Source organism: Plodia interpunctella, chromosome 2 (genome assembly GCF_027563975.2).
Source record: "Plodia interpunctella isolate USDA-ARS_2022_Savannah chromosome 2, ilPloInte3.2, whole genome shotgun sequence".
In the NCBI taxonomy this organism is placed as follows: Eukaryota; Metazoa; Arthropoda; class Insecta; order Lepidoptera; family Pyralidae; genus Plodia; species Plodia interpunctella.
The window spans coordinates 6,060,306-6,073,932 of NC_071295.1; the positions used below are offsets into that span (position 1 = coordinate 6,060,306).

A 13,627-nucleotide genomic window follows, 5' to 3' on the forward strand; every position below is an offset into this window, starting at 1 on the left:
GGGACCTCTCGTTTCAGAGGCAAGCACTTTACCACTGCGCCACCGAAGTCGTCAATATAGAATATAAACATAAATTATATGTTTCTCTCCTCTCACTATACCTCGGCAATAGAAGTGGTAGATATCTGTTGGGAATTAAGTTTATTCTATTGTACAATATGTTATGATATTATACGATAAACACAAATAATTAAAATAAATGTTTTATTCAAAAACAATTGTATTTAATATTAAAAAGTTAACAGACGGCAATATTGAACGTTAATGTGTTTATTATGCGCATACAGCAATTACCTTTATGACAGTTATAAAGTAGATCTCAAACGAATTTTATAGGCATTTCATGATAAATTACAAGACTTATAAAATATTCATTTTATTGTCAACCGTTGGATTTACTTATTGACTACTTGATTATCTGTAGACATACTTATCGCAATTTACATTTAAAGTCAACATATATATATATATTTGATATGTATATTATATGAAATTGTGACACAAGCAAGCAGAGATATCTTCAGGGGAACAGTTCGGAATAACTATTTTTATATATGTATATCTTGTTTCATATTGAAATGTAAATTAATCTGTGTAAAATATGTCAGAGTATACTGTGTATACAGATTCAGAATTAATCTATTATTAATAGTTGAGAATGATGCACCGACTAATCGCGGTTTTTCACCGGTATTTTCACTTAAAAAATCCCCCGAGTTATTTCTAGTGTATTAATTAACAACGTTAACCTAGGAAAAAGCGGCCAAGTGCAAGTCGGACTCGCCCATTAAGGGTTCCGTAGTAACATAACATAAAAGTTGTCGATCGATTTTGTATATTTTTATACAAAAATCGATCAACGAGAACTTTTTGCGTTGATTGAATGAAAGGTAAATTGCGGTTATGACGTATAAAAAAAAACTACTTACTAGATTTAGTTGAAACCAATTTTCAGTGGAAGTTTACACAGTACATGATATAGATTTTTGAGTTTTATCAGTATCTTATTTTTTTTTTTCACAGAATACATCATACTTACCAAGTTTCAACAGTATAGTTCTAATAGTTTCGGAAATAAGTGGCTGTGACATACGGATGGACAGACAGACAGACGACGAATATATAAGGGTTCCGTTTTTGCCATTTGGCTACGGAACCCTACAAAGCTAGTAAGTGAAATTACGCGCATAGAGAGCATAAACATGTTTATCGAAGGAATAAATTAGGAAATGTTCAATTCACGCCTTTTCCAGCGCATTCGGAGCTCACGAAGCGTAGTTTAGCACCTTTTTAAATGAGTCAACACAAACGAATATACTCGTAGCTTTTTTGGTGGCTATTTAGTGACTGCGATGTATCTCTTTCTATGACTACTAAATATATTAATTAGATTTATTGTGCTCAAAATGTTTCACGACTAAATTGGTTTAGTTCATTAATAAAAAGAAATGTAAAGATCTGAAGAACTTAAAAGTGGGCACTCAGAAATAGAGATTTTATTTTATACTTCGATCTAATATCGTAAATTAAGTAAACGTGTTATTAAAACTTAATAACATATTGGCTTAATTTATAAAAATACGTAGATACGATGATACCAGATTTTTGCATAGTATTAAATAAATTAATCCATAACTGATGTCTATTTTAGAAAATATGCTTCCAATTATGGAAGGAATTCGAACACAAAATGTATTTAGCGCGTTTATGTTGTTGTACGTGAAAAAAATGTTCTTAGAAAGGGCTACATTACAAGGTGCAAAGTAATCGGTAAACAACAGGACGAACTGTTGTCAATGTACACATAGACACTCACACACTAATAAATCGAATCTTTACACCAAAATACTGATAAAATAGTTCTTTATGTTTACTCTATTAATTCACGCTAACATGTATATATATATATATATATATATATATATATATTCTTGTTTCCTGTAACCCGTATTCTATTTAGGTAGAATATGTACCCAAATATGTGTCTTCAGATATGTATACTAAGTAGACACAAATATACTTACTTATAATACAAAAATCTTTTGTACTTGTTTTATTAAATACTATTTCCTGTATTGTTATGTGTACATAAAGTTATATAAATAATTTAAACAAAATCAGAAAGATCAATAAAATTAGAAAAAAATATGCCCAATTGCTAGCTGGAGTTGTAAACTTCTTTTATAATATTTAATAGCAAAAAATAGTATAAACTCTGAATATTCTTCTTATTTCGTGTCTGAATGTGCCTCTTTATTTTTCTATCGATCAAGATTTATAACACTGAATATGCAAATCGTAATTAATACCATAAGCGGACTTAAATGATTTTCCGGGTTGGAATCAATGTTTAACATTCAAATTTTATAAATATTAATGTTACGACTTAAAATGATGCTCACCGCAGCTGTACATGAGATTAAACGATAAATTTTGTTTTTATGGTGGAAAAATACTTGCGAATATTATTATTACATATAATATTAATTCTTCTTATTGAATTTTACTATTTGCAAGCCAAATTAAATAACAATTATTTTCGTAGGCATGATCATTTAAACCAAAATCTTCATTAAATTCATAATCTATATGAACGAAGAAGAAATTAAAAATTTAGAATTCTAAAATCGTCAATTTTGTGAAATCTATATAAGTTTACGTAAATGACATTGAATAAAACGTTAAATACTTAATAAAAGGCATGTCTATTTTCTAAGAATTTGATATATTGTTGCATGTAGCATATATTGTTGACATCAATTGACCATATACTGATGAAAACTTAAATCGTCAAAGCATACATTGATTATTATCGCACAGAACTAATGTCAATTATCGCAAGTCGAAGTGAGAAATACGCAGTTATCATGTGTAGAATGTTGCAAAATTGGCATCGCGGAATGGTACTGAATGTGTGTGTACGATCTACGAAAATAGTCTAGATTATTTTTAAAAAGACATTGTGAAAAATCGGTTTTCTAAAACAATTGAAATATTTGTTAAACTTTTCATTAAAATTATATTTATTAAATTTTTTCAAAATTTTGTTTTGCTCTATTTACTCGTAATATAATCTGCGAGTATGTATAAATAAATATAGAAGCCAAATATAAAAAATAACTGATTGCAGACATACCTACACAATTTATATTATTAGAAGTCCGTAATGTTTTACCTAGAAGAATAATTTTTACCACAACAAAAATGTAATGTAATAAAATATATCAGTCGAAAACAACCGGTGTAAAATAAATAAAATACTTGTCATTTGCCGTCAAACTATGATTGTGAGTGTAAAGAAAAATCTTAGACCGTGCACCAAAAAAGGATTATAAATAAAAATCAAACACTCGTAGATTTTCTACGAATCGTCTACGATGAAGCCTACGAAATGTCAATATGATAATTACCATAATAAATATACTATTTCGAGAAAAAGTAGGAAACTAGAATCCGAATTCCAATGCTTTGTGGCAAAGTGAGAAACCTCTTAGATGAAACAAACTTATCGAGTGTATTATTAATGCCTAAGGCATCTAACATGACTTTTACAACTACCTACCGCCATCTATTGGCAAGTCGCATACACATAAGTGAACGAAACTTTCAACCAGTGTGAAGGTTCCTCACTTAGTTTTTCTTCACCGGAACTATGAAAAGTATTACACATGAGTCAGCTTGGTATAGAAACTCATGTGGCACAAGTAGAATTCGAACTTGAGATATTTCGACCCACAGGCGGACGAGATTCAGATGAAAGTAAAAGAGAAGAGATTCAAGAGAGTGATCTAAAATAATACTTACAGTTTAGCTATTTGTATTTTGTCGGCGTCATTTTGTCTGCCGAAGTCGTGCCAGGGCCTCGTGCGGGGCGGCTGCGCGGGCGAGTGGTGCGCCGAGGGGGTGCCGCGCCCGTCCTCCGCCGTCCCGGGCTGTTGGCAGATCACCGTGTAGTCGAACGACTACAGGAGAAATTGCATGTCTTATTAATATATACTAATTCGAGACGATGATGTTGTAAGGAGAAATAACATACTCTCTTTAGTTGACAATGAAATGTGGTATTGGCAAAAAATATTAAGTTGTAGATATTGTGTTCAAACTTATAAGTATTTGAAACAAAATTAAAATATAACATTGACCTAAGAACTTTTTAATCTGGCCTGTCTTCTGCAATTTCTTATTTGATTAAGTTATTTATGTTGCCGTATCTGTGTATCACGTAGTCTATGCTAAACGATTAACGGTAATTAGTATACTCCATAGTCAGTATAAAAATGTGCATATTACAGGCATCATTTGCGATTAATATTATATTGAGTAATATTAATCGCAAATTATGAAAGTGGTTTCATCAATAAAACAAGGTTTTCTATAGTAACTACAACAAACAATTTTTTTGACATGTGTTACGGGAATAGGTGTATAAATCATACACATTAAAAATATAAAAATCCAATAAGCCATGTTAAATGTTGAATTAATAAGATAAGACGTAAAATAATCCTACAAAATTAAACATAAGTATAAATATCAATAATGTGTAATAATATATTCATTTTATTAAAGTTATAAAATGTCATGAAATAATAGCAAAATATTTAAACTTCTTATGATTTTATACATACATAGAAAACCATAAAGACCATTTCTAATTGATAAATACATAGTCCACGAACAAGCTGTAAAAGGATATGAAGCTAGATAGTAATTGGAGGTGCAAATTTTATTCGAGATTAAAAATATCTTCATGGTTGGGTTGAGTCTCTTGATAATTTAGCGGATTTGGTCACGCTAGACGAGTCAAGAATAGAACATTTTTACTATATCTACATATGTTACTTACTATTTAGTTGATGTTTAATGATTAAGTAGTCAATTTGTATGGTGTTTTCTAGGCTTTTATTTGTATACTCTATATGCATTCAAATATGGGTCATTTTGATGACATATTTTGACATGACGAATTGTATACATAGTTAGTTAATGTAATAAACTATTGCATTGTTTCATGATCATTACGAGTATAATTAAGGAAGATATCAAATTATAGGAAAACAACCGCGACGAAAAGATTTTTATGTCGTAATCTACCATAAATTAATTCTAATTGGCAGCTAATTTATGATAATGGTTTCACATTAAAATATAGTTGGAATACGTCATCGTCACCGAATTGGCATTTACAATAGGTAATTGAGCTTATTACACAAATCTAATTAAAGTTATTACTGATACTATAACTTAATTACATATGTAGTAATGGTTATGAGTGTATCGTGATTTACCTCAAAGCAATGGTTTCTAAGACTTATAGAGAGACTGTTTCAATTTAAATATTTTATATGTTGACAAAAGGTGTAGATAACAAACGTTTACTATCTAGATCGTTGTGTTCGTGATCGGCACACCTCGTAGGGCTGTCCTTCAAAACCACTTAGCTGGAACCCGATTAAAGTCATGCCAATTTGTTATTTTAATGTGTAAACTCATAAATAGTACGTCAATCGCTGGGTGCCCGCAGACGCCGGTGCGAAGGTCTCGCGTGGCGCGAGCCATTGTCTGCACATCAATGGTGCAGCAATTACCGGCACCTAGTTATTATGCTTATTCCACCTACAGTTATCGCTTAACCAATATAACCATTAGCATTCTAATAAGACTGTGCTACATGAAATATTTGTTTACAAGATAACGTGTTGGAATCTAGTTAGTACTTCATTCGAACTAATTTTATGATTTAATGACTAAACCTAGGTGATTTTATCTATTTTAAACTTAATTATTAGTATACTCTTAGTCTTACATGTACTAACGGCGAAAATCAACTTGATACATTCGTAGTGTCGTCGTAGCCATAAGATTATATGTATAATAAAAAAATCTTATAAATGTTATTAAAATGGCTACAGAGACAATATGCTATTTACAACGCTACGAGAGACTCAAATAAAGTTTCGCTATTGTAAGCGCGGGTGGGCATTCACTGTCAAGCTTTTCAGGCTTTATAATAATCGTTCATAAAGACCTCACGTAAAATATGTAAATAAGTATTTTTGTGCGTATAGTTAGTTGCATTAAAACATATAACTATTAAAAGTTAATATCCGCATAGAACTTTTAGTAAGTGGTAATGTGTATAGGAATATGTGTGTGTATGTGTGTGAAGCCCGCCCGCCCGCGCCCTTTTCAACCGTTGCACCGACCTGCTGCACGGCGGTGTGGTCTCGAGGAGTGACAGCATCAGCTCCGATGCCACTGTCTGGAGAAGGCAGGTCCACCGTCAGCCCAGCGGCTGCGATCACGCTCTTGCTGTGGTAGCGAGGAGCCGCATATCGCTCGCCGAAAGCAGAAGTCGGAGCCGACTCCGCTTCCCCATACGGCGGTGCAGCTCTCTGCTGGTAACCGTCACCTACATAGTACTCTCTGTAGTACGTTTCGCCGGTGAAACTAGCAGGCTGGCGCGAATATTGATCGCCGTATGGGGTCGGACTGGGGGTGCCGGGCGGCGCAAACATCTGGGCAGCATACATGGTGGCGTCCGGCAGCAAGGAGCCGGCTGAGGAGGCGCGCGACGGCACCGGGGACGGCGACGCCGCTTCGCCGGGCTCGCCGACCGCCACCTGCGGACACACGCGCCGGTTACACGCGTTCTCCCACGACAATTGTCCGCTCCTTAACGTAGACGCGTACATGCCGCGTCCTCCCACAGTTCACAGCTTCACGTACACCAATGTTATACGTCTGTCACAAGTTCACGAAAATATGTATACAATAATCCAGAATAGGGCAGAGGTCCATAGGGAAAGCCTGTGCGGAGGAACACCGAGCGGGCAACACAGACCGGCCAGATAGGGGGCGCGGGCGGGCGCGGCTAGTGCATCGCGAGCGCACTTCTCGGCGCATCGTACGCTAACCGCGATAAATAAAACATGAGTGACCGGTAAGGAAAGTGTGTAAGTGCGTGCGCGCGCGACGGCGGCGTGCGAACGTGTGACGCACCTTGTGTCGCGGCGGCTTGAGCGCGTGCGGCTCGGGCTCGTCGACCACCTTGCGGCTGAGGTCCTCGGGCTCGCGCTTCACGAGCCCCGCGTGCAGGAGCCCCGACAGCTCGCTCAGCTCCGCCCCGTGCGCGCCATTGGCCGCCTTCAGCGCTCCGCCGGCCCTGCGGAGGGGAGACACGCCTCATTGGCGACAATGCGCGCGCGCACCTATTTCTACGCTCGATCTAATTGCGCGCGTGCAAAATCATCACACTATCATTTTGATACTACATGCTATCTCAAATATATTTTGTCATTTAATGTGACATAACAGCATGACCCAGATCCATTAAAATGTTTTACAGCTTTGAACTCAAATCGTATAATCTTAGAAACAAATAACAGTCTCTTATTATTCTTAACCCTTGTAAAAGAAACAAATGAAATCAACGAGTAGTAATTAATTATTTGCTAAGATAAAATATTTTATGCACATCAAAGGACAAAATTTACACTGCATGTTTATTTCAATGCAACATTATGCACATATCTATATTTGCGATCATCCAAGGTAATATGTAAATTTAATCACGTCGTTAGGGACACAAACACAAAAATAATTGCCGACTGTCAGGTTACGTTTATAAAACATTATTTATTTAATATCTAGAGATAGGTAAATTATTATACCTAAGCAATTAATGTTTAGTTGTAAAAAAGTTACATAAATACTTTCCATGATGATACTAGCTCTTTCTCTCTCTTACCTTAGCGTGTTCCCGGTTACTTTCTCAGCCGTTGAGCTGCGATACTAACTATACATTAATATATGTATAATAACAAGAACCTATTTAGTATGGTAATAAATTTGCCGAACCAGAAACATATAAATCGATTTACTTTCAAATGCATATTTCGTAGAACTTCGTAGATAGTTCGTAGCAAAGGTGCTACGAACTCTAGAAATAGAATTTTTCTTTGTTTGTCGTAGCAGCATACCGAGGCATAGCAACGTATTAACAACTACCTACGAAAAAATGTCTAATTTGATGGAGAATAAGATAAGTTATAATAAATGGACACAATCAATTTGAAATATCGAAATATAAATAATAACAGTTATATAAATCAATATAGCAGCGCAGTAAGAAGCTAATTTATACTTGAATTTCTTACTCATAAATTCTGAATAACAGATACGAGTATGGTCCCTTTGGAAATATTCAACAGTTAGCAGAATTAAAATTTATATCGAGTTTAGTCGAGTCGCCAACCGGTAAATATCAAAGTTTGCATAGGCGATTAAGATGGTAGGTATACATTAAAGTCATTTGATTTGTTTGCATGTGAATGCAGCCACCTCCGCAAGCGGTGCAGGCGCGGCTTTCGTCGGCCGACGTCAGTGCGCGCCGATTTATGATAATTGAAGGCATGTTTCATTGGCGCTCAGATGTTTATTTTAGATAAGCAAGTCGCGGGCACTATTTCATGAGTCCGAATTGGTCTGGCAGCGGAATGGATGCGACCTCCCGCGAGCGCGGCCCTCCGTGCCCTGTGTCCGATTGCAATTCTCACTGATCATTCTTTATTCATAATTTATGCGTGCGATTTGTTACAGGAATACGACGAGTGTGAAATTGCTCATCCGACAAGGGCCTCTCACTTTAGTTTAATTTCGTAAGTATAAATCTATATATCTATTATGAGTATAAATCTGAATTACCGAATAAAAACAAAATTAATAATATTTAGAAGATTCCATATTTCAGAATAAAAATGCATTACATATTGTCATAATAATGTCAAGTAAATATTACTATTTACCCAATAACCTCAATGTTAGCTACTTTTACAATACAATCTTGAGCAAACACTATTAAATTCGTTTTGAACGCTAAATGGGAAAATTGATATTATGTTGGCTGGAACATATGATCTCTAATTTTATTCTAGGACCACGACACAAAAAAATAGTTTTTGCTTAGTTGGTAAAGCAGAATTACGAACTATGCAAATTGAATTTGTGTTAATCCGAGCGCTATATGCCGGCGGCGAGGTGATACAGCATGGTATTCATGAGTGCGTAACAATGAGTTGTTTGCTTGTCGCTCATTGTCGGCGCCGGCGCAACCCAGCACAAAGCCCTGCCAGCTAACTCGGCCTTCGAGACCTACTTGCCGCGGGCACGAAATAAAAATAATGTAGACTATTCATGATCTTAATTCACTATGTGTTTGTTAGGAATTCCTGGAAATCTTCTGTTCTGACTTTACTACTGGAGAAATATTACACTGTAAAGAATATTAGACTTTTGGTAAAACGTTAAAAATCTTCATCAACGTAATTCTCCGTCAGACTGTAGAATTCGTTGATGAATATAGGATTTAGAAAATTCTGCAAATATGTACATGCCAATAAAATATTTTATATTCTGATATTTGTAATGAACCTACTCAGTGATCAGTTTAATGATTAATTATTGGCTATTAACGTAGACTAATTAAGCTCTTAAATTGATAAGAAAATACTCAGTACTTTACAAAGACGACATTTATATGCGAAACATAACTATAAGTTACTTAATAGTAGTATTTTATTAGTTTTATGAAACGACGAAGAAAACGTGATTTTTTTTTAATCATTAAAAATTATGAAACTGTTTAATAAATCTGCAGTTCCCAAAATCCTAATCTGATATCAGTGTCATGTTGCAAGTCATTACCATAACAGTCGCAGGTAAGAAAAGGTAAAAATGAACACCCATTCAATCGGAATATTCCGTTTTACATGCAAATACACAAATTCTTATCAACGCTGGATCGCTACTGGGCTTGGATGCAATTGCCATTATAATTATTTGCAATGTTTACTTAACACCCTTTCACACATGACGAGATATCGACAAAGTGATGCTTAGGGTCGCAACCCCTTCCAACTAAAACATTCATAGAAACTACACTCATGAATCACAAAGAAGATTTATTGAAAGAAGTAGAGTTGCGTGGATAACAAGTACATATATGAGAACTGAACCATTTGCAAAAATGTCACAAAAACTTATAGGTTTTCTTATTTTGTAGGGTTCCTATGTCTCAAAAGCTAAAAACGGAACCCTTTTGTTGTCCGTCCGTCATTTTATAAAAAATAGAAATAAGATCAGCTTTGCATATATAGGTTGATTTTTTAAATTAATGAATTTATATTTATTATTAATATAAATATTTAAAATTGTAGTGTACATGTCCATGTACTGAGCAATATTATGCAAATTGAGTACAGTGTTAAAAAAATATCACGTGTATTATAATAACCATAGTACCTAACCACGTGTTCACGTCACGTTTGTAAACCAAACTCTCTATTTATCATGTTTATGTAAATGCGACACTATCTATTGGTTCAGAGCATTTTGAGTGGCGGCGGAATGGATCATGTTGAAGCTAATTAACCTTAAAATAAATAACCAATATTCATTATTTACTACTCTAGATTACTCTCTGAGAACTAAACTTTACATTGAGCAATAATCAATTTGTAGTATTTACACGAGTTTGAATCACGACTAATTTGATATGAGCTTGTATATTCTGTATAAAATATGTCCTAAGTAATAAGTAGCATATTAAATTATATAGTATATTTATAATTATTAATACAGAATATTAAAACCCACTGATAAGAAATAGGTACTATATGACTCAAAATAAAATAAATTGTACGAAACCATGAAGTTAAGCAATGTGATGCAACCCAAGCGGCAACCGTTATCTGAATAGAAATCAGGTGACGACAGTTCATCCAGCGTTTGACGAACAGATAAAATCTAACGCCGATAAAATGAGATGAAGGAGGCGCTTGCGACGGATGCGAGCAACGCAATTCCATTCTATTTGAATATATCATTCGGCCAAATGTAGGTTTATTGCTACTTTTCTCACGGAACTAATACATTATCAAAAACTTTAATTGAAATCGATTTCACCATTTGTCTTAGCCATTAAAGTGTGTTTGATTACGCATACCACGCCTCAACTATTAATTTACCGTTAGTTTTCCTTAAACCTAATAAAAAGTTATATTTAGCTTTCTGCTCTGAGTAACCATGAGAGGAATCGAAATAGTCGGTAATAATAATCGTCAACCGACTCCGAGTAATAATTCGCATATGACCGTATGAACGTTAATTGAATTTCTTCAACGGGTGTTTCAATAAAACATGTTCACATGAAAAAGAATGGTCAAGAATGAATGGTCAAGCCCCAATTTCATATTTCGCTACGCAATGACCGCGACTGTCATGGACATAACGATGTTACTATCTTTTTATACATTATCTTCAGAAGAGGGTCGGCTGTCTCCAGGGGAGCTGAATAGTTGCGACGGGACTAACAATGCAGACGATCTTCAGGAGGAAACCGGTTCCAGTCTTAAATGGGTCACACGGTTCCATCTACTTATTTTTTATAACCCTGCTAAGTTTGCGCTCAGTCTATGTTCAAAATATGAATTGGTTGATGCTTAATGTGGTAATTTAAGTTTAGGATACCTACACTAAGTTTTAACTATGGTTTAAGGGTATAATTTTAGTTCAAATACTGTTGTTCATTACAGTGTACTAGTTGTACATGGATGACAGAGGCACAGGACAGAGGAGGGTGGAGTACGCGAAGAGAGGCCTATGCTCAGCAGTGGGCACAAAGAGGCTGAAATAATGATGATGATGACTGTAGTTCACAAATCCCGTTCACGTTTGGTTTATTAACATCAATTGCATATTTATTTGTATGTATTTATTATCAGCACGTAGTACAAACCATCTTAAAGGTGTCATAAATAAATAGTAATACTGGCAGCTGCATTTAAGCCTCGCTCGCATAGCAATTATGAGCCTGTATAATTTCTATCATTAAATCGTAAAGTGAGCTAGGCACAGAAGTGCGGAGAAACTGATTTCCCGTTAGTATGGCGAGTGTGAACAGTGACAGGGTCAAGAGGGCGAGGCCCTCCCCGAGGCATCCCGCAGCGCATTTCTATGCTAATCTCGGCGTTAGCGTTCGACAGCCTCCGACAACTATTAATGGTTATGGCCGCCGTTCCTACTTAATATCTACCAGTGGTATCCGCACTCCCGATAGAGGAGGCGAGCTGCGCCCGCGCACTACGCAATGCGTTTACGAAACACGATCACGCCTACGATAACGGATCTAGAAGGGATCTATCTATACAGAACTAGTTCATTTCTACATCTATCGAGCATTCAATTCAAATATTACGAGCGATTTAGACAACAAACACAGTGTCCCGAACCTGACGATGCACTGGCGCTGAACGATTAGCATACAAACACAATCGGAGACATAGCACGCTGTGATGGGTGCGGGCGAGCTCGAGCATTCGTTATAATTTTGAATGTATGAATGAGCAATAGCAGAGCTCGACGTCGGCCGCGCGCGTGGGACGCGTGCCGACAATGAGCCGAGACAAGTCCTGGGCGTCCTTGTCAATGTGAGCCGCTTCCAGCCACATCCGTCTATTGTCATTATTTGTATATATGCACTCCCGTAAGCGATGACGAGGATGACATGCCGAATCTGCTGTCCCGCGAGTTCGCATTCCTTCTCTTCGCCACTGATTCAGGGCCGCGTCGTCCCGCAGCCGCAGCCCTTACCTACGACGTCGACGTGTGCGGCACTCTACGTAGGAGGACTTTATTTACCACTTCTCACGTTATCTTTGTGAAAGGACTGACTGCGACTGCATTATATACTACAAACCCTACGCTGTAACTACTTTAGATAACAATACTTTTGATCCAAAAAGCTTTTCCATAAAATTAGCATTTTTATGGATTTAAACAAGTTTCTATTATAACAGTGTTTATGGAATAGAATAAAACTTTTACAAGAGTATAAAAGGTTTGTATAGGGTCAAGTTAACATTATACGAAATGAATGAAACCCGGCGTTTGCTCATTTCTGCGCCGCCATTCAAAGGATGCTGTTAACAACCACTGTCAAAGAGCGAACATAATTTGATCGGGGTCGCGTTTCTATGGGAATACACTATAACATTACCTTATGCATTTTATGCGCTGTGAATTTGAGAGATCTTCTGGATATTGTGTTCTGTTTTAAAACACATACAAACTTATATTCTTAAGAGGAGTTTCTTAGTGATTTTTAGTTTTTCTTATTTTTATAGTATTCACATACAGATTCAAAACAAAAAGTGGATAATACAATATACCTTACTCACAGAAATTTAAGTGCTTTATTTTATTAAGTATAATATACCAAAAAGTTTTTATTTAATCAACGTTAACCCAAAGCCGAAAAAAAAATTGCAAAATAGCAAAAATATGCAAATCTTTAAATGAAAAATATAAGCAGGTACAGGGGATCGTTGGCAGTTCGAAACTCTTTCGTTAATCCCGCCATACGTATTCAAATGAGCCACTATGATTTATTGAGTGGAACATTAACATTTTTATTATTTGTTATTCTTACACCTTTGGTTGGGGCCGGAAGCCACGCGGCGTCTTGTCTCAGTGTACTCGTCCGTGAGACAGAGCCGACAACAACCCCGGCAGTAACCAAACGCTCACAAAAACTGCGCTACAAAGAAATCGCATAAGTATTATCATA

The 13,627-nt window shown here is 35.9% G+C and overlaps 1 protein-coding gene across 5 annotated transcripts in view; it reads right to left on the reverse strand.

Moving 5' to 3' along the window:
- Window positions 1–13,627, reverse strand: part of grh (grainy head) — a 97,576-nt gene that overhangs the window by 28,295 nt on the left and 55,654 nt on the right. For 3 of the 5 annotated variants that reach the window (XM_053763801.1, XM_053763784.1, XM_053763817.1), the window contains 3 exons: window positions 7,003–7,165; window positions 6,207–6,623; window positions 3,805–3,962 (listed from right to left, as the gene is read on the reverse strand). In XM_053763801.1, the coding sequence (XP_053619776.1) occupies window positions 3,805–3,962; window positions 6,207–6,623; window positions 7,003–7,165 (738 nt within the window). The remainder of the gene's footprint in view (window positions 1–3,804; window positions 3,963–6,206; window positions 6,624–7,002; window positions 7,166–13,627) is intronic. The other 2 variants (XM_053763792.1, XM_053763808.1) reach the window with 2 other exon arrangements.